Genomic DNA, 19,680 nt, shown 5'->3' on the forward strand with positions numbered 1-19,680 from the left:
ATCTTAGAACGTACTGATCTGAGATTTTCACACGCAAAATCTGAGATGATCTGAAAATGGAAATGCCTAGTTGATGAGAGCGAAGACTAGCCAGACTGGTTCAAGTAGACAGGAATGCTACAGCAACCCGAATAACTACTCCGTGCAAACGTGGTGACCTAAGAAAAGTATTTCTGAACATACACCATGTTGAAACTTGACTTCCCCCCCCTTCTTCTCCCAATATGTATAACTATGAGATGATGTGTAGCAGCATGAGGATTATATGAATGCTTTTCACTTCACTTTATTCTGTATCAGTGTTTGGAAGTATTCATGTCTTCCTGATTGATCGGTATCCTTAAAAAGCACTCTACCCACAACCTGATGTGTGTGGTGAGCCATTTTCAGAAAATGTGACATTCAGGTTTAGCCAAGTTTGTTTTTTTTTCTCTAAAACCATCAGTCCTGGCCTATTATACATTTATTTTAAGAAAGAAAGAAAGAAAGAAAGAAAGAAAGAAAGAAAGAAAGAATTTAAGAGAGCAGTTTAAAAAAAAGACAACTTGTCTGCTTTTGCAAAAACTTTGTTTAGCCTAAATATACCAAAATGTCATTACCGCCATGTGTCTAAATGAGGATTAATGAGATTTGAATGAAAAATCCCTTTGTTTTTAATTTTTTTCACTTTTCTTTCTGAAATATTACCTCCTATATTAGCACTTTTTTTATTGTGGAAAATATCATGGTCTTTCCTTCAATGGTTTTTGGCGTCTCATCTCATTATCTCTAGCCGCTTTATCCTGTTCTACAGGGTCGCAGGCAAGCTGGAGCCTATCCCAGCTGACTACGGGCGAAAGGCGGGGTACACCCTGGACAAGTCGCCAGGTCATCACAGGGCTGACACATAGACACAGACAACCATTCACACTCACATTCACACCTACGGTCAATTTAGAGTCACCAGTTAACCTAACCTGCATGTCTTTGGACTGTGGGGGAAACCGGAGCACCCGGAGGAAACCCACGCGGACACGGGGAGAACATGCAAACTCCGCACAGAAAGGCCCTCGTCGGCCACGGGGCTCGAACCCGGACCTTCTTGCTGTGAGGCGACAGCGCTATCCACTACACCACCGTGCCGCCCCGGTTTTTGGTGTATAGCCTAAAATATATGCGCAAGAATATGTACTTTTCTTGATGTCTTTACTGTTACCTAAATGGTAAAATCATGCTGTAACTCAGGGCTTTGACAATAGAGGGCAGTACAGCTACATGAGGAAGGACCAGGTCGTTGAGCAGCTATTCTGGAAAAATATATATATATATTATATATATATTGGTGCATGAATGTTGGAATCCAGGATACTGAACAAGTAAATCTGAAATTTTGAGATGTCGGGGAAATTAACAGTCTTTGCTGTTACCCTCAAATGATAATGATGCTGCATGTTGAAAATGTTTAATTCGCCAAGCAGCAAGTTCGGATGGGATAATGAATGCATGATTTTTTTTTTTTCTTCTGCTGCACCCATTACCCCAAAAATGCCATGAGATGTCTTTACCGTTACTCTATAGGGTAACGGTAAAGACAACAATTTGGCATATTTTTTTTTTCACAATAATGATCTCTTGCTTCGTGAATTCATGAAATATGCTTTTTTTTGGTCTATTAAATATATTTACAGGGATTAGGCAAAATTAGTGCAAACAAAAATGTTTAAAATGTCTTTTCCGTTACTCGTCACGGTTTCTGAGAATGGCCCTGGTATGGAGCAGGCTTTAGGATTCGCAACATGTAGCTCAGGCTGTAGTTACAGCATATTAGTGAGGTGAAGCACATTTAAGTTTAAACACCGATACCAAATCAAATCATTTATTTTGTCAAAGGCAGTAATGAGAATTGTGGTGTTCCATGGTGGTTTTTTTTTTTTTCCTCCTCTCCCCCCTTTGTCGAAACATCTTCACCACCAGGCAACTTGGGGACGACGACACACAATGACCCTGACATGAAATTTGCTTCTCCGGGTGATGTGTCCATCCCTGTGCTTTATACTAACAGCTTTTTCAACAGCAGTCTGTGGATCCTCTGACTTAACCCACGTTCAAGTATTTCCTCCATGTCATTCATTCATTCCCTTGTGCTTCAAATCAGGCTTCAGTGTCACTCACACTGAGAGCCTGTGGAGCTCCACTGTTCCTCTGTGCTCTTGTTCTTCCACAGCGCAGCATTTTGCTGCTCTCTGAGTACTGTACTGAGAGAAGGGGGCTTGGAGTAGTGGGCTGGAGTGGAGTGGAGTGGTCGTGTTGTCTTTCACCCTCGCTGCAGAGCACAATCGCTTCACTACACGTGCACAATGGCCGCCTTGTTTGCACTGTGCCGAGCCGTGCCAGGCTCCCTTTCTTTATTATTCATTTCCTCGCTCTCTTTTGTCTCCCTTACACGCCCACTCACTCTTTTTTTTTTTTTTTTTTACGTTTTTCCTTAATCACTATGCTGCCTGAGCTTTGGCCCGTTCTCTTTGAAATATACACTGAATATAAAGCCACGGCTTCAGTTCAAAGCGCTGATCCGCTTGCTTATTTGTCCCCGATCCATGCGACCGCTAACCTGAGCTCCAGAAGTGTTTGTGTAGTTAATTATTTATGTTGTAGACCTTTCTTTTTCCTCCATCCTTTTAATGCGCAGTAATTATTATAACTGAAGTGAGCATTATCTGGCTCCTTCCTCGTAATGTTTCAGGAATATCAGGTTCTTACAAAAGCTAATGAAAGCTGTTCAGCTGATCTCGGATTGTAACCGGCTGAAAGTCTCATAAAAATTCCTAACTCCATGCAAGAACTGTGCCACTGAGGTCCTTCAGTGATGTTTATACCGTACTTGTCCGGTCCTGTTGTCGTCCTGAACAGGATATTCCTGATGAACTGCAGCCGTTAGATTTCATAACTGGAAGTAATGGCAGAACGATCATTTCTGTCTGTCTGTGGTTTCCTGGGTATTTATAAACCTGTCTCGTCTTCGTGTTTCCCTGACGTACGTATTAAAGCCGTTACAGGAAAGCGTGAGACGAGATTTCCCATCTCTCGAAGCAGCGTTACCTGTAGCGTCTGTAACCTGGTTAGTGCTCAGTGGTGAAGGTCTGCGCTACACCAAGTGAGCGGACCGGAGGAAGTGGCCGAGAAGCAGCTCTTTTGGCAGGGACTGTTATCACAGTGTGTCACATCCCAGTGAGTGGGTGGGTGGGTGGGGGAGATTATTTGCTTACGGACCAAAAGAGAAGTTAACTACCAAGAGTTGTTGATGTACACAATACAGTATCCTCTCCGTCTCTCTCTCTCTCTCTCTCTCTCTCTCTGTGTGTGTGTGTGTGTGTCTCTCTGTGTGTCGCACTCTCTCTGTCTCTCTCTCTCTCTCTGTGTGTGTCTCTCTCTCTCTGTGTGTGTGTGTCGCACTGTCTCTGTCTGTCTCTCTGTGCGTGTGTTGCGTGCTCTGTTGTTCTGTCTGTGTGTCTCTCTCTCTGTGTCTGTTTCTCTGTCTCTCTCTGTCTGTGTCGCGCTCTCTGTGCATGTGTCGCACTCTCTGTTGCTCTGTGTGTGTGTGTCTTGCTCTGTCTGTGTGTGTTTCTCTCTCTGTCTCTCTCTGTGCATGTGTCGCTCTCTTTGTTGCTCTGTGTGTGTGTGTGTCTTGCTCTGTCTGTGTGTTTCTCTCTCTGTCTCTCTCTCTGTGCATGTGTCGCTCTCTCTGTTGCTGTGTGTGTGTCTCGCTCTGTCTGTGTGTTTCTCTGTGTCTGTTTTTCTCTCTCTCTCTCTCTGTGCGTGTGTTGCGCTCTCTCTGTGTTGCTCTGTCTGTCTTGCTCTGTGTCTGTTTCTCTGTCTCTCTCTCTGTGCATGTGTCACTCTCTCTCTCTGTTGCTCTGTCTGTGTGTCGCTCTGTCTGTTTCTCTCTCTCTCTGTTTCTTTCTGTCTGTCTGTCTCTGTGTCTGTTTTTCTCTCTCTCTGTCTGTTTCTTTCTGTCTGTCTGTCTCTGTGTCTGTTTTTCTCTCTCTCTGTCTGTTTCTTTCTGTCTGTCTGTCTCTCTCTGTCTGTTTTTCTGTCTGTCTGTCTCTCGGTGTCTGTTTTTCTGTCTGTCTCTCTCTCTCTCTCTCTCTCTCTCTCTGTGCGTGTGTTGCGCTCTCTGTGTTGCTCTGTCTGTGTGTCTTGCTCTGTGTCTGTTTCTCTCTCTCTCTCTCTCTGTCTGTCTCTCTCTCTGTGCATGTGTCGCTCTCTCTCTGTTGCTCTGTGTGTGTGTGTGTGTCGCTCTGTCCTTTTCTCTCTGTCTCTGTGTCTGTGTTTCTCTCTGTCTGTCTCTCTGTGTCTGTTTTTCTCTCGGTCTCTGTGTCTGTGTTTTTTTTCTCTCTCTCTCTCTGTCTGTCTCTCGCTGTATCTGTGTGTGTGTTTTCTCTCTCTCTCTCTCTCTCTCTCTCTCTCTCTCTCTCTCTCTCGGTTCCAGTCGATGGACTTGAAGTCCTCTGTATTCCAGTCCTGTGTGAAGCACTGAAGCAGTGAGCAAATTATCAGCTCAGCACAATAACGGGTCAAATTCAATAAGCACGCCTGCTGTTCCCCACGTCCCACTGAGAGGGGGGTGTGCGCTTTGGCCTTTGTGAGAACCAAATGTCCCTATAAAAATTTGCTCGACTTGGAGATTATGGGGATATCTATTACACACCAAGTATGCAGAAGTGCCCAGATATTTACACTCGGAGGTTAAGGTTAGATTCGGGTGTAAAAACAGCATTATTTATTGATTTGTTTGTTTATTGTAATATAAAAGTCAGTGGAAGTCTGTTCTGGAGATGAAAAGGTCAAACTAGTGTGTAAATGTGAGCGAGAGAGTCGGGGAGTAAATGTGGAAGTTTATTGGCGTGTATTATGGGTAAGGTTAGGGTTTAACATATCGTTATTTATCTACATAATGCAGAAAATCCCTCACAGATGGTCATACGAGTGTGTGAGCGAGAGAGCGAGAGGAGACCCCATTCCCACTCACAGTGAAAACTGTACATTTTCCATAATTATGCTGTAATGGTGTGTGGGAACGGGAGACAAACGGCAAGTTGGAACCGTTAATCTATCCCCTGCTGACCGAGTAACATTTCTGGAAATCTTTTGCCACAGCTCCAGCGTGAATCAGAACCATCAGGTTTACGTGTTGTGATGGTCGTGACGTAAATGGCGTAGGGATATTGTGATGGAACCGCTCCTACTGCTTCAACGTAAAGCGAACTCAACAGCAAGCAAAGAAATCAGCAGATATAAGTGAAAAATGTTATAAATAGCCTTTGCTTGAACAAAACAAATGTTCAGAAATAGGACGGGAACTCTCGAGAGATGGGCTGCAGCTCGACTCGTGCCATGTTGCGCGTTAGTTAATGTCTCCGCTTGGGCTTTGTACAGTAGTATGGATTTGCTGCCTCATGAATTATGCGTCATGTCCAGTCTCGCGTCTGTAGCATCTTTTATTTTATTTATTTATAGCAGTGTTTGTACAGGAGGCCCTCATCACCATGTTTTTTTTTCAATAAGGTATTTATCAGACGCTCGCTGGCCGTGCTGTGAAAATCGTGCATGCAGACGCTCATCTAAGTTTCCAGACTTGTCATTGCTTAACTCTTGAATATCTTCGATTGTGAGTACTATCATTAAAAAGCTTATTTCTGCTTTCCAAAGAAATGGATCTTATTAAGATCTGTTCAGTACTTTGGGATAGAGGTCTGCACAGGACAGAATTTTCAGTCCCGCTCCCACCCGCAAATCCCGCATGATGCAGACGTTCGCGTTATTTCTCACGAAAGTTCTTGTCATTGGCTTGGGGAATTAAACATGCTGAGCTTAGCTGAGCTCTCCACTGACTTCACCTAGCGCACGTAGCGAGGGTGCGCGTTGCCAGGTGGCATGCGCAGCTGAGGCTTTACAGAGATACCCAACACACCTACTGAAATCTACAGTGGATATTAAGAATAACGTACATAGCTTATGTCACTCCTCACATTTACATTCTAGGAAATACAAGAAGGCCTATAAGAAATGAATATAATTTAAAGACACAGCGTGATGGTGCCCCGCCCCCTACTTACATGGCGATTCAGGCCTGATGTACCTGATTTATGGCCGTTGTATGTCAGAACCTTTTGGCACTTATCACAACAAGCAAAGGGCAGCTGATTTCCCTCTGCGTCGTACACGATTGAGAACGACTTCCAAGTGTCTGATTTCAGGACTCTTGACTTTTTAACGGTAAATGTACCTCTTTTTAAAGCAGCACTTGCTTCTGAAGCACTGTGAGCTTCACTAGAGGAGCTCTGCTCTTCTGCCATGATCGGAGATCTCAAACACGGAAGAGCGGAAAGGAATCGGAAACGTACGCGAGATTAGACCACATCCGCAAATTTAGGCATCTTAAAATGTTTTTATTAATGTCAAATAAAATATCCAGCACAAATTATATATGATAGACATAAATTAATAATTTATAAATTTTATTTTAAACACGTTTTTAGTTAGCGGGACTGCAGCTTATCACCTCTCCCGCCCGCGCCCGCAATGAGCTTTCAAAATTTGTCCCGCGCCGCACTGCTTTGCATCAGGCCCCGCGGGTGTGCAGGGCTCGACTTTGGGAGTAACGGCAAGTTGAAGTTGGTACAACAGAGTAAAAACTCTGCTCACGGGACGTCAGAAACTGCCGGCGCTTTTTGAGTCACGGGAAAGTGGTCAAAAAATCTCTCTCTCTCTCTCTCTCTCTCTTCTGATCGGTTTCCGACTGGATTACTCATGAACATCAAGCAGATAACTTTTATAGCGATGTTCTCTCGCTGTTTCTGATGAAATATTCAGCAAAATTTTCCATCTGCTAGTTTTGACATGATTCACGGGAGACTTTGAAGTGAGTTTTCATAGCTTTACCTACTTATTTTTTTCAAATCAATCTGATTCCTGTCAATAAATAACTATTTTAGAATATAACTGGAGTTGCTCAGCCCTGTGATGACCTGGTGACTTGTCCAGGGTGTACCCCGCCTTTCGCCCGTAGTCAGCTGGGATAGGCTCCAGCTTGCCTGCGACCCTGTAGAACAGGATAAAGCGGATACAGATAATGAGAATAACTGGAGTTGTTTTGATGAGAAATATTGAGATTTTAATGGTTGGAATGAGATTTTAAAAAACTGAAGTCAGAAATTTCAATTCAGTTAATGGGAATTGTTTATTGGATGTGGCTCACATACTTTTTTCGAAGTTAGTCTTGAAAGCTGTGAATATTAATCAAAATTATCATTTATATAGTTTCATATAAACACTAGTAGGGCCTACTTTTGAGAAATACATTGGCCTACAGATCACAAAGAGGGGATTAGAAATCATCTTTTATGACTTTTTTTTTTTTTGATTGATTGAAAACAGTAGATGTGAATGACATTCAATGCTTATTTATGCAGATTTTAGAATTAACATTGATTTCTCCTTCTTTGTGATGTATGAACGAGTGAAGATCAGCTTTAGGCCATTATTAAAAAATGTTCTGTTTCCGGTCCACCGGCCGGGTGAGTGTCGTTTGTGCGGTTGAATTTTTTTTTTTATCGCCAGTTTTTCGACGTTTTTTTCGGGTTCGTAAATCTAAAATCGAACGTGACATTTCCGCATTCCCAGGGTTTTCCACTAAGGCTCATACTAGCCAGCCATGACAAATAAGTAGCCAGCCGGGGGGGAGTAAACACAAAATAAACTCCTGTGCACGCAGTTCCCAGGATTAAATGTATTTTCCACAGACCATTTATTTATTCACTTTACTCAAATACAAAGTAAAATGGCAGTAAATCTTCTTTCTTTTCTTGCGTATTGCATCATGAGGTGTTCCTGGCTTGTAAATCTCTTATTTTCGGTGCATGACCCATTCACGCAGCTGAGCATGCTATGAATTAACAACGACAACGGTCTGCAGTGGGGTTACACAATTACACACTCAGCGAACATTTCTCCATTTGTGTATGAAAATACACTCCAACCACTCAGTTTGGCTTCATTTACAACCAACGGTGTCTTTTGATGCCAGCACGTAATTGAACGAGAGAAGACTAGTTTACCGGAGACAAAATAAGCGTCATCTCTGCTTCTGTTCCCTCTGACACACTACTGCCTCCGCCGAGTGCGTGCACACACCGCATGTCGGGGCCGCGGATGAGTTACTCTCCCCTGATCAACGAAGTCGGCGGGGAATTTGTGGTTATTATCGGTACAAACAGCGCGAATCACAACTTAAATGAGTGCGGTTCAGTTTGACATTACTGTCAGTCCGTTAGATAAACATTTAATTTTATTAAAATCGAAAATTAATATTTAGAGCCTGTGGGCTACAAAAATAAGTCATTAAAGTAGCCGGCTGGACTTAATTGTGTAGTCGGCTGTCTGGCCGGCAGCCGGCGCTTGTGGAAAGCCCTGCATTCCGCGCAGAATATAGAATTGAATCAGCTCTGCGCATGCGCCGTGCAGCACAAAAAAATGGCAGCCACCATGAAGGAAGGAGATCCGGAGTTTTCAAACATTTGCTTAAGTGTGAAATCGCAAAATGGTATTCTAGCAAACAACAAAATAGTAAAGATTCAGAAAAACAAATCATTCAGTGATCATTTTAATAGTGTAATTTCATCCGAACTCGGCCTAACGCTCGATTTAGAACTACAAAAAGTCCGTGTGTCGGACATTTTAAGTACCTTTTGTAAAAGTTTTGCAAATGTTGCAGTCAGCATTTAAAATGCTAACTTAGTTTTTGTACAAGTTTCAGTTGATTTAACTGTCATATTTTATTAAATGTGTCTGCTTTTGTAATAAAAAAGTACTGAAAGAAAAAGCAAACACAGCATTGCGATTTCTTATCCATCCATATATTAAAAAAAAAAAATCCCTTCCTCCCGACCTGAATTTTTTTTGCTCACCTGGTGGACAGGAAACGGATTTTTTTTTTAAGGATGGCCTGATATTGCACAGATAAAGCCATTTGGTGAAACTTTGAAGAAGCAAGTGTACCAATTTTAACGTTTTTACCTAATTTGCACAATTGGTTTTTCCTAATTTTTCAAGCTTTGTATTCAGAATACAACCATCTATGTTCCTGCCAATTTCCATGTAAATATCTTGAAAAACAGGAACGTTATAAAGAAAAAAAACATTTGATCTCGTAGGTTAATGAGGCCCATTTTGGACCCTGTGATCCTCAGACGGAATATTACAGCCGTTTTTGAAAAATTAAGCCGTTTTTTCAATCTGTCTTGTAATATCTCAAGAACGGATCGGCATGTTTTAATTCTGTCAAAAGTATGTTCTGCATTCGATTCTGAATCCAGTGAGAGCCGTTTGAAGCAATTTGAATTTTCACCTGATGTGCCGAATTATATAATCATATCTGCCTCATAAACAGTATAAGAATTATAGAAATAAAAACTGAGAGTGAAATATTTCTTATATATATGAAAAAATTAAGTTAATCTTAGAAATGATTTGAAGTCTCATCTCATTATCTGTAGCCGCTTTATCCTGTTCTACAGGGTCGCAGGCAAGCTGGAGCCTATCCCAGCTGACTACGGGCGAAAGGCGGGGTACACCCTGGACAAGTCGCCAGGTCATCACAGGGCTGACACATAGACACAGACGACCATTCACACTCTCATTCACACCTACGGTCAATTTAGAGTCACCAGTTAACCTAACCTGCATGTCTTTGGACTGTGGGGGAAACCGGAGCACCCGGAGGAAACCCACGCGGACACGGGGAGAACATGCAAACTCCGCACAGAAAGGCCCTCGCCGGCCCCGGGGCTCGAACCCAGGACCTTCTTGCTGTGAGGCGACAGCGCTAACCACTACACCACCGTGCCACCCGTATCCTATAATTTGTAGTAAAATTAAAATCGAAATCTATAATATTAAGGCATTTATATACACCGATGGTGGTGGTGGCGGCGGATAGCTCGAGGTTCCCATTTCAGCTGGTTAAGAGCTTGAGTGGCAGAAAAGTACTTGGGCTGGTCTCAAATCGATCTTGCAGCGTTATTTTGTAATATTTGAAGATGTCGCATGAGTACATCGTCATAAATCAGCATTTAAAAAAAAAGCGGTAATATGAGGCTGTTGTAAAGTGTCAAGCGAACGCTAAGCAGTAGTAAATGCTTAACGTGACTTTTGTGCTCAGGGCATCTATATGATTTTATTAAATCCAGTCAGGTGGGAATACTTGACGCCGGTTAATTTATGTTGATGGAAGACTGAAGGAGAATGAAAACATATCGATTAAATGTTTTTTCCTTTCTACGGTAATGGCTTTCATATGTGAAAGTGGCTAGAGAGCGAGGGAGGGAGGGAGGGAGGGAGGGAGAGACATGACTAAGCTGAATTGCTGGTCCACAGGTGTTCTGTTCCCCTCTTAATGAAGTGGCTTTGCGCTTAATGAGGACAGAGCAGGACACGCTGGCCTTCCACAGCGCTTTAACCGAATGTGAGTCATTATCGTGAACCATTCTCACCACTTTCGCATGCTAGATGTTACTCTGTTCAGGCCTTTCAGTTCTTGCCTCAGCGTAGAAAATCCCACAGTGCACACGCGCACATTCTTTATGCGGCCAAATTTCCCTACAGTCCCGAATTTCTATCCCCGTGGGGATTAGTACGGTCTCTCTCACACACACACACGCAGTTTAGAATTCATTACAGCCGCTGGATTTTCAGCACTTTTTATTTGTTAATTCTCATCACTTCCTGCGTCAGCAAAGAATAATTACTTTAACCTTTGTCCTCATCCGCCCCATGACTGCAGCCAGTTGGAGAACATGTGTGCGTGCACAGAGGGCATGGACACTAGAACCATTCCCCTCTGCCAGTAAGTACAGTTTGGTTTTCCTGATTTTGCTGGAGTCTGAAATCTGAGCTTGCGACATTTTGTTCAGCTGCACGTGTTGACGCTTTAGCTGCTCTCGTCCCATCTTAACTTTAAATAACTCGGTCGCTCAACCCGAGTGCTCGTCCGCAAAAGCAGCGTAATTAGAGGATAAAGTGCTGGAGAGACTGGAGCACAGAGCCACTGCATCTCTGCAGCAGAGTTGAATAAAAACCTTTCACATTTCACAACACGGACAGGACCGCTCATCAGGATCTAAGGCCCACTTTGCACGGGGACGGTCTGAAACAAAAACGCAAAAGTCCGTTTTCGTTCTCACTTTTTTTTCCGCGTCTACACGACCGTTTTCAAGGAGGAAATCTGCGTCGCATAAATGTGTGGAATTCAATCGGATGTGCATGCCAGGCGGCTAGGTGGTGCTGTGAAAGACCTCCGCTATGTCTGCACACATGCGCAACGTCTTCCGTCTTGTCTGATCTGCACATCTGCGCCGCGAAAACTTTGACTACTCCGGCTATAGTAAGTAAAAAAGTAAGAGCATGCTATACCCGCCTCTGTTCATTAACGGTATATGTGCAGATTCGGTATAGATGTTCAAAGGACTCCTGGACGTTTATTAAAGCTGCCAGAGCAGCTTGAAGGTCCGTTGGATCGATGTAATCAGACATGCTCTTACTTTTTTACTTACTTTCTTACTTCCCGGGCTGGCATGTACAGTATATGACCCATGTATGACGTAAACGCGTACCCGACGTGAGCAGATCCGAGCAGAGTTTGGCGTATTGGGTAGTTTAGACGGATATGCAACGGGGGCTGTTTTTAACTTATCCACTCTGGAAGGCGTTTTCAATTTTTTCTGTTTTTCAGCCTCGGAAACGCCGTCCCCGTGTAGACGAAAGGCACTTCCGATAAAATATTTAGTCGTTTTTACCCGACAGCGTCCTCGTGTAAACGGGCCCTAAAAGAGGAAGCGTGAGCAAGGAACCTAATGGATGTGTGTGAGAGAGAGAGAGAGAGAGAGAGAGATGATGATGATGATCAGGGCACAGAATAGTTTTGTTAGCTGACCTTCCTTTGGCATACAAGGTGTGATCTGTGAAAGTCACGCAAAAAAAAAAAAACCCATAGAAGTGCTCCGTTCTTGTGACTTCCCTTCCGCACACATCCATCTCTCTGTAATCCATTCATCTACACTGCCGTTCAAAAGTTTGAGGTCACCCAGGCAATATTTTTGTGTTTTCCATGAAAAGTCACACTTTTATTTACCACCATAAGTTGTAAAATGAATAGAAAATATAGTCAAACTTTCTTTGGGTGGGGGATAAAAAATAGATTTTTGCACAGTTTTTGCCTATAATACATCATACTTAATTACCATTAGTGATTTATTTATTATTTTTTACTAAAAATCACCATATCCCTACAACCGGAAAAGATTTTTTTCAACATTCCAAAAGCTATGTTCTTCTGATGGTGTACCTTAACAGAGAGCAGATTTTACGATGAATTGAGCCTGTCTGAAATTTTAAGGTAAAAAGTGCCTACGCGCCTCGTCGGCCATCAGCTCACGTACAACTCGATTTCACGGAATAACTTCTACCCGGTGTCTGAAATCGCTCCCTGCTCACTAATATAGTGGACTACATAGTGAGGTCGCCATTTTGTAGTGCTGTCCAAATGTATAGTGAGCATTATTACACCCTATATAGTGCACTCAAAGTATCCCACAATGCATCATGAAAAGTAGTGTACAACCGATGGGCACTAACCAAGCAGTATATCCCATCATGCATTGTAGTCACGCTGAAAGAAATCAAAACGAAAGCCTCCAATTTGATTTAATAAAAGGCAGCGGGAAAGAAGAAAAGGATTCAGCCTGGATTTAAAAGAACTGAAAGATGCAGGTACTTTGTATTGATTAATATGGGAAGTACGCTCAGTATAATATGGATTTATCACAAAAATACACGCATGTATGTATTATTTTGAAAAACCACCAGCCGACTGATCTGGCACGTTTTAATTGTGCGACGGTAACGACGTAAAAAATGGCATGGTGGAGTAGTGTCCGGAAGCGTTTCTTCATTTTACCAATCAGCTCACTATATAGTCCTCTATACAGTAATTCCCTATTTTGTGAGTAGGGAGTAATGAATGAGTGAGTGGTTTTGAACACAGGGACAGTGTTTATTATAGATAGATAGATAGATAGATAGATAGATAGATAGATAGATAGATAGATAGATAGATAGATAGATAGATAGATAGATATACGAAGATATTGTATAATACAGGTATTGTATATAATAGTTATATATTACTATATACTAGTCTATATTGTCCATTACATCTATACATTTTTATCTTATAGTACATACACTACCGTTCAAAAGTTTGGGGTCACCCAGACAATATTTTGTGTTTTCCATGAAAAGTCACACTTTTATTTCCCACCATAAGTTGTAAAATGAATCGAAAATATAGTCGAGACATTTTTCTGGCCATTTTGAGCATTTAATCGACCCCACAAATGTGATGCTCCAGAAACTCAATCTGCTCAAAGGAAGGTCAGTTTTATAGCTTCTCTAAAGAGCTCAACTGTTTTCAGCTGTGCTAACATGATTGTACAAGGGTTTTCTAATCATCCATTAGCCTTCTGAGGCAATGAGCAAACACATTGTACCATTAGAACACTGGAGTGAGAGTTGCTGGAAATGGGCCTCTATACACCTATGGAGATATTGCACCAAAAACCAGACATTTGCAGCTAGAATAGTCATTTACCACATTAGCAATGTATAGAGTGGATTTCTGATTAGTTTAAAGCGATCTTCATTGAAAAGAACAGTGCTTTTCTTTCAAAAATAAGGACATTTCAAAGTGACCCCAAACTTTTGAACGGTAGTGTACACGGCGCTTTCCTACCCAGCACATTCTTTCTGAAAGGCCGTCTCGTGCAACACAAAACATGTCCGTACATGCACGCAAGAAACAACCAGGAGGGTTCAGGGTGTTCCTTCAGACCGTTTGTGTTGCATATTTCACCTGCACGCCCATAGTGTTTCATTTCACTTGTGTGTAACGAGACCCACAGTCAATCCTCATAAGGATTTAAATAATCAAGTTTAAGATGACTTTAAATTAACACGGAGCAGCAAAAAAAAACAACAACTACAGGTGCAGTCTGGGCTGTGTCGAGTTTAACTCGCTCTTGGGATGTCGAGCACTGATGCTGATCCTATCTCTTGTTCAGAATGAGGATTAGGACTTGTGGGAATGCTGGAGGATGGAAACGATGTTTTGTCTATAGTCAAAACCCATGTTCATGGGATGTTTACAAAGATCTTTGCTGAAAAAAAAAAACCCCACTGAACAGACATAACAGCATGGAGTCATTCAGTCGACTTATTCCTGGTCAGCGGATCCGGAGCCTATCCTGGGAATACTGCTTGAATACGAGCCAGGAATGCGTTTTTGATCGGACAGGGTTTCTGAACAGGGTCGTCCAAGAATAATTCGCAAGACTGGGGATTTTTTTTTTCTTTTCGGTTTTTATTTGGAACTGGAAAAGCAGGAGGACTGAAACCCGTCTGTGAAATATTAGAACAAATCAACACTTCCAGTACAGCAATCAGCCTCACACCGACTCTCAGAATTCCTCCTAGCAGGGGGCAGATCATGCTTTTAAAATCTTCAGGAAGGCAATGTGTTGATCCTGCCTTCATCAACTGAAGGGTTTTGTGTGCGCGCTTATACGGTAGTACCAGTCGTTATAAGGAATGAGCGGTGTTTGCTTTATCCAGCCTCTCTCTAGTCCACGTGCTGTAGTTTGCGACTGGGTTACACCCACACCGGCGACATTAATGACATTCATCATCAAGAATGCGTCACTACTCTTTGCTCACTGTGTGTGTGTGTGTGTGGGGGGGGATATAAAAGCTCTAATCTCACCGCCCAGTGTACTTTGTACCATCTGACACACCTGCTTTTCAAGAAACCATTTCAGATTTCTCGTCCCTGAACACTAAACTTTGGAGTAAAACGAGTCAAAGCATCCTACATGACTCCTCCTACAAGTGGCTTTCAGGCATATCGGGTTTGCTCTTGATGCTGAAAGGTTTTAAGAGAAATGTCCCATGTTTTCAGCTGTTTTCTCTTTTTCTCTTTCTTTTAGAAATGGCGTGGTGGGGTGTGGTAACACTCCTGATTCTGCTGCGTGTTGACCGCTTTCATTGCGATCAGCCCCGCGCCCAATTTTCCTCCCTCACCACCATCAACAAAGTGGCCCAGGACCCCCATACAGGCCGAATCTACCTGGGCGCCATCAACACCATCTACCAGCTGGACTCTAATTTAAAGCAAGAAAGTACAGCTCAGACGGGCCCCAAGAAGGACAGCCTGACCTGCACCCCGCCCATCACTGCACAGTGTGCCGACGCTGTAGAAACGCAAAACGTCAACAAGCTTCTGCTGGTGAACTCTGCAAACGGCACGCTGGTTGTGTGCGGCAGCATCTTTCGCGGCATCTGCTCCCTGCACAATCTGAGTAACGTTGAGCAGCAGGTGTACTACAGTGACACCAAGGGAGAGAAGACGTATGTAGTTTCAGTAGACAGGTCGATCTCGGTAGTGGGTGTGATCACAGCTATTACCAAGGATGTTCAAAAACCGCTGAGCGTTTTCATCGTGGGCCAAGGCTTCGGCCTCTTGGATAGCGTGAAGCTGGTGAGCACACGTCTGTTGCAAATGAACAGCGACATGGACATATTCGAGAACGTCTTGGAGACCTCCACGGTGCAGGTGGGCCCGTACATGCATCGCTACCATCACGACTTCCGCTACGCTTTCAAGCACAACGGACACGTCTTCTTCGTGTTCTCGCGAGTAATCGACAGCACCGATAGCCGCAAGCTCAGCTTCGTGGCTCGTCTGTGCGATAACGACCCGCATTACTACTCCTACACAGAGCTTCAGCTCAACTGCAGCATGGACAAAGGCAACGTCTACAACAAGGTGCAAGCAGCATACGTGACCTCTCCAGGGCCAATTCTCGCCCAAAGCCTCAACTCCAGCAGCGACTTACCAGCAGATGATAAGGTGCTGTTTGCGGTGTTCAGCAAAGCGGACAGCCTGGACTCGGCACTCTGCATGTATCCTCTTAGCAGCATCAACCGCAGGCTCAAAGAGGCCATCGAATCATGTTACAGAGAAGAATACAACGACAAAAAACCAAAAGCAGTCTCCTCGCCTTATAGCAGCAAAGACGGGAAGCTTTGCCCTCTCATGAAACCGGTGAGCGTGTCGGCTTGTCCTGCATGTTCATTTTTTTTGTGCGCGCGTGTTATCAGTATTATGATGGACATGAGCTTAAAATATAGACCATATAGTTTGATTTTAAATTAACTTATTCATGTGCAAGGCGCACCCCCCCCCCCCCCCCCCGGGGGGGGGGGGGGGGGGAAGTAGCAAAACCATAATTAATATTTCAGACTCCCTTAGAGAGAAGGTTTTGTTTATCCTTAACGTTGTGTACTTGTGCTTGCAAAAATATTCAATCCCCCAGGAATTTATTACATTTGTCTGCATAACAAATGATAAATCCGCATATGCGTCCTGTCACCATTATTGTAAGCTCGTGTTCTCTTCCAGTGAATTTCTCAAAGTCAAAATTAATTATTGTTCAGCAAGAGAAAAAAAAAAAAAGGAAAATGCTGCTTTCATAAGCATTCACCCTTCAGGTTCCGGAAGCTTCAGATAAATAGTCCTATCAAGGACTCAAATGACTTACAGTTGGCCTTCAACTGTGAAATATTAAAACAACTCCCATTTTCCGACCAAAAACCACCTCAATTGAGTGTGAAATCAGTGTGAAGGAAAGGAGAGAAAATGAAGATTACGAAGTATTCGAAGCAAGTTTAAGTCAAGGTAATATCACCTTCATAATAACTACCCCAACAAGGTCCTCCCTCAAAACTCAGAAAAATAAGGAGACGACTGGCGGAAGAAGCCACAGTGAGGCCAACAGTCACTCTGAAGGAGTTGGAGCACAGTGGCTGAGAGTGAAACGAAGGTGCATCGGACAATTATTTCAAAAGTTCTGTATTTTTTAGAGCTATATGAGAGAGCGCACCTAGTAAAGACGTGTGCTGTTTGTGTGATGATCCCAAGTTTAACTCTTTACCCCTTAAAGCAGTTGCTACAGCCACCCTTGTATATGTATATACTGTTCACCCTTAGAACATATCTCATCTCATTATCTCTAGCCGCTTTATCCTGTTCTACAGGGTCACAGGCAAGCTGGAGCCAATCCCAGCTGACTATGGGCGAAAGGCGGGGTACACCCTGGACAAGTCGCCAGGTCATCACAGGGCTGACACATAGATACAGACAACCATTCACACTCACATTCACACCTACGGTCAATTTAGAGTCACCAGTTAACCTAACCTGCATGTCTTTGGACTGTGGGGGAAACCGGAGCACCCGGAGGAAACCCACGCGGACACGGGGAGAACATGCAAACTCCACACAGAAAGGCCCTCACTGGCCACGGGGCTCAAACCCGGACCTTCTTGCTGTGAGGCGACAGCGCTAACCACTACACCGCCGTGACGCCCCCCTTAGAACATATTTACAAGAAAAAAGTCTAAAAACAAGGTTTTGACAAGGTTTTTGACAAGGCGTCATATATCGTCATTAAGGGATATACACGGGGTCGTCATTAAGGGATATACACAGGGTCGTCATATGTAGTCATTAAGGGATATACACGGGGTCGTCATATGTCGTCATTAAGGGATATACACGGGGTCGTCATATGTTGTCATTAAGGGATATACACGGGGTCGTCGTATGTCGTCATTTAGGGATATACACGGGGTCGTCATTAAGGGATATACACGGGGTCGTCATTAAGGGATATACACGGGGTCGTCATTAAGGGATATACACGGGGTCGTCATTAAGGGATATACACGGGGTCGCCATTAAGGGATATACACGGGGTCGTCGTATGTCGTCATTTAGGGATATACACGGGGTCGTCATTAAGGGATATACACGGGGTCGCCATTAAGGGATATGCACGGGGTCGCCATTAAGGGATATGCACGGGGTCGCCATTAAGGGATATGCACGGGGTCGCCATTAAGGGATATGCACGGGGTCGCCATTAAGGGATATGCACGGGGTCGCCATTAAGGGATATGCACGGGGTCGCCATTAAGGGATATGCACGGGGTCGCCATTAAGGGATATGCACGGGGTCGCCATTAAGGGATATGCACGGGGTCGCCATTAAGGGATATGCACGGGGTCGCCATTAAGGGATATGCACGGGGTCGCCATTAAGGGATATGCACGGGGTCGCCATTAAGGGATATGCACGGGGTCGCCATTAAGGGATATGCACGGGGTCGCCATTAAGGGATATGCACGGGGTCGCCATTAAGGGATATGCACGGGGTCGCCATTAAGGGATAAACACGGGGTCGCCATTAAGGGATAAACACGGGGTCGCCATTAAGGGATAAACACGGGGTCGCCATTAAGGGATAAACACGGGGTCGCCATTAAGGGATAAACACGGGGTCGCCATTAAGGGATAAACACGGGGTCGCCATTAAGGGATAAACACGGGGTCGCCATTAAGGGATAAACACGGGGTCGCCATTAAGGGATATACACGGGGTCGCCATTAAGGGATATACACGGGGTCGCCATTAAGGGATATACACGGGGTCGCCATTAAGGGATATACACGGGGTCGCCATTAAGGGATATACACGGGGTCGCCATTAAGGGATATACACGGGGTCGCCATTAAGGGATATACACGGGGTCGCCATTAAGGGATAAACACGGGGTCGCCATTAAGGGATAAACACGGGGTCGCCATTAAGGGATAAACACGGGGTCGCCATTAAGGGATAAACACGGGGTCGCCATTAAGGGATATACACGGGGTCGCCATTAAGGGATATACACGGGGTCGCCATTAAGGGATATACACGGGGTCGCCATTAAGGGATATACACGGGGTCGCCATTAAGGGATATACACGGGGTCGCCATTAAGGGATATACACGGGGTCGCCATTAAGGGATATACACGGGGTCGCCATTAAGGGATAAACACGGGGTCGCCATGGTCGCCATTAAGGGATAAACACGGGGTCGCCATTAAGGATGTACACGGGGTCGCCATTAAGGGATGTACACGGGGTCAGGCCTTAGGACGGGTCGCCATTAGGGTACACGGGGTCGCCATTAAGGGATATACACGGGGTCGCCATTAAGGGATAAACACGGGGTCCGCCCATTAAGGGATATACACGGGGTCGCCATTAAGGGATATACACGGGGTCGCCATTAAGGGATATACACGGGGTCGCCATTAAGGGATATACACGGGGTCGCCATTAAGGGATAAACACGGGGTCGCCATTAAGGGATAAACACGGGGGTCGCCATTAAGGGATATACACGGGGTCGCCATTAAGGGATATACACGGGGTCGCCATTAAGGGATATACACGGGGTCGCCATTAAGGGATAAACACGGGGTCGCCATTAAGGGATAAACACGGGGTCGCCATTAAGGGATAAACACGGGGTCGCCATTAAGGGATAAACACGGGGTCGCCATTAAGGGATAAACACGGGGTCGCCATTAAGGGATAAACACGGGGTCGCCATTAAGGGATAAACACGGGGTCGCCATTAAGGGATATACACGGGGTCGCCATTAAGGGATAAACACGGGGTCGCCATTAAGGGATA

General features: G+C 44.2%; 1 protein-coding gene across 3 annotated transcripts in view; it reads left to right on the top strand.

Annotated features, from left to right (window-relative positions):
* LOC132869632 (plexin-B2-like) overlaps window positions 1-19,680 on the top strand; it is a 495,410-nt gene that overhangs the window by 407,433 nt on the left and 68,297 nt on the right. For all 3 annotated transcript variants that reach the window (XM_060902925.1, XM_060902923.1, XM_060902926.1), the window contains one exon: window positions 15,075-16,192. In XM_060902925.1, the coding sequence (XP_060758908.1) occupies window positions 15,077-16,192 (1,116 nt within the window). In that variant the 5' untranslated portion in view covers window positions 15,075-15,076. The remainder of the gene's footprint in view (window positions 1-15,074; window positions 16,193-19,680) is intronic.

This window comes from Neoarius graeffei, chromosome 21 (genome assembly GCF_027579695.1).
Source record: "Neoarius graeffei isolate fNeoGra1 chromosome 21, fNeoGra1.pri, whole genome shotgun sequence".
NCBI classification, from domain to species: domain Eukaryota; kingdom Metazoa; phylum Chordata; class Actinopteri; order Siluriformes; family Ariidae; genus Neoarius; species Neoarius graeffei.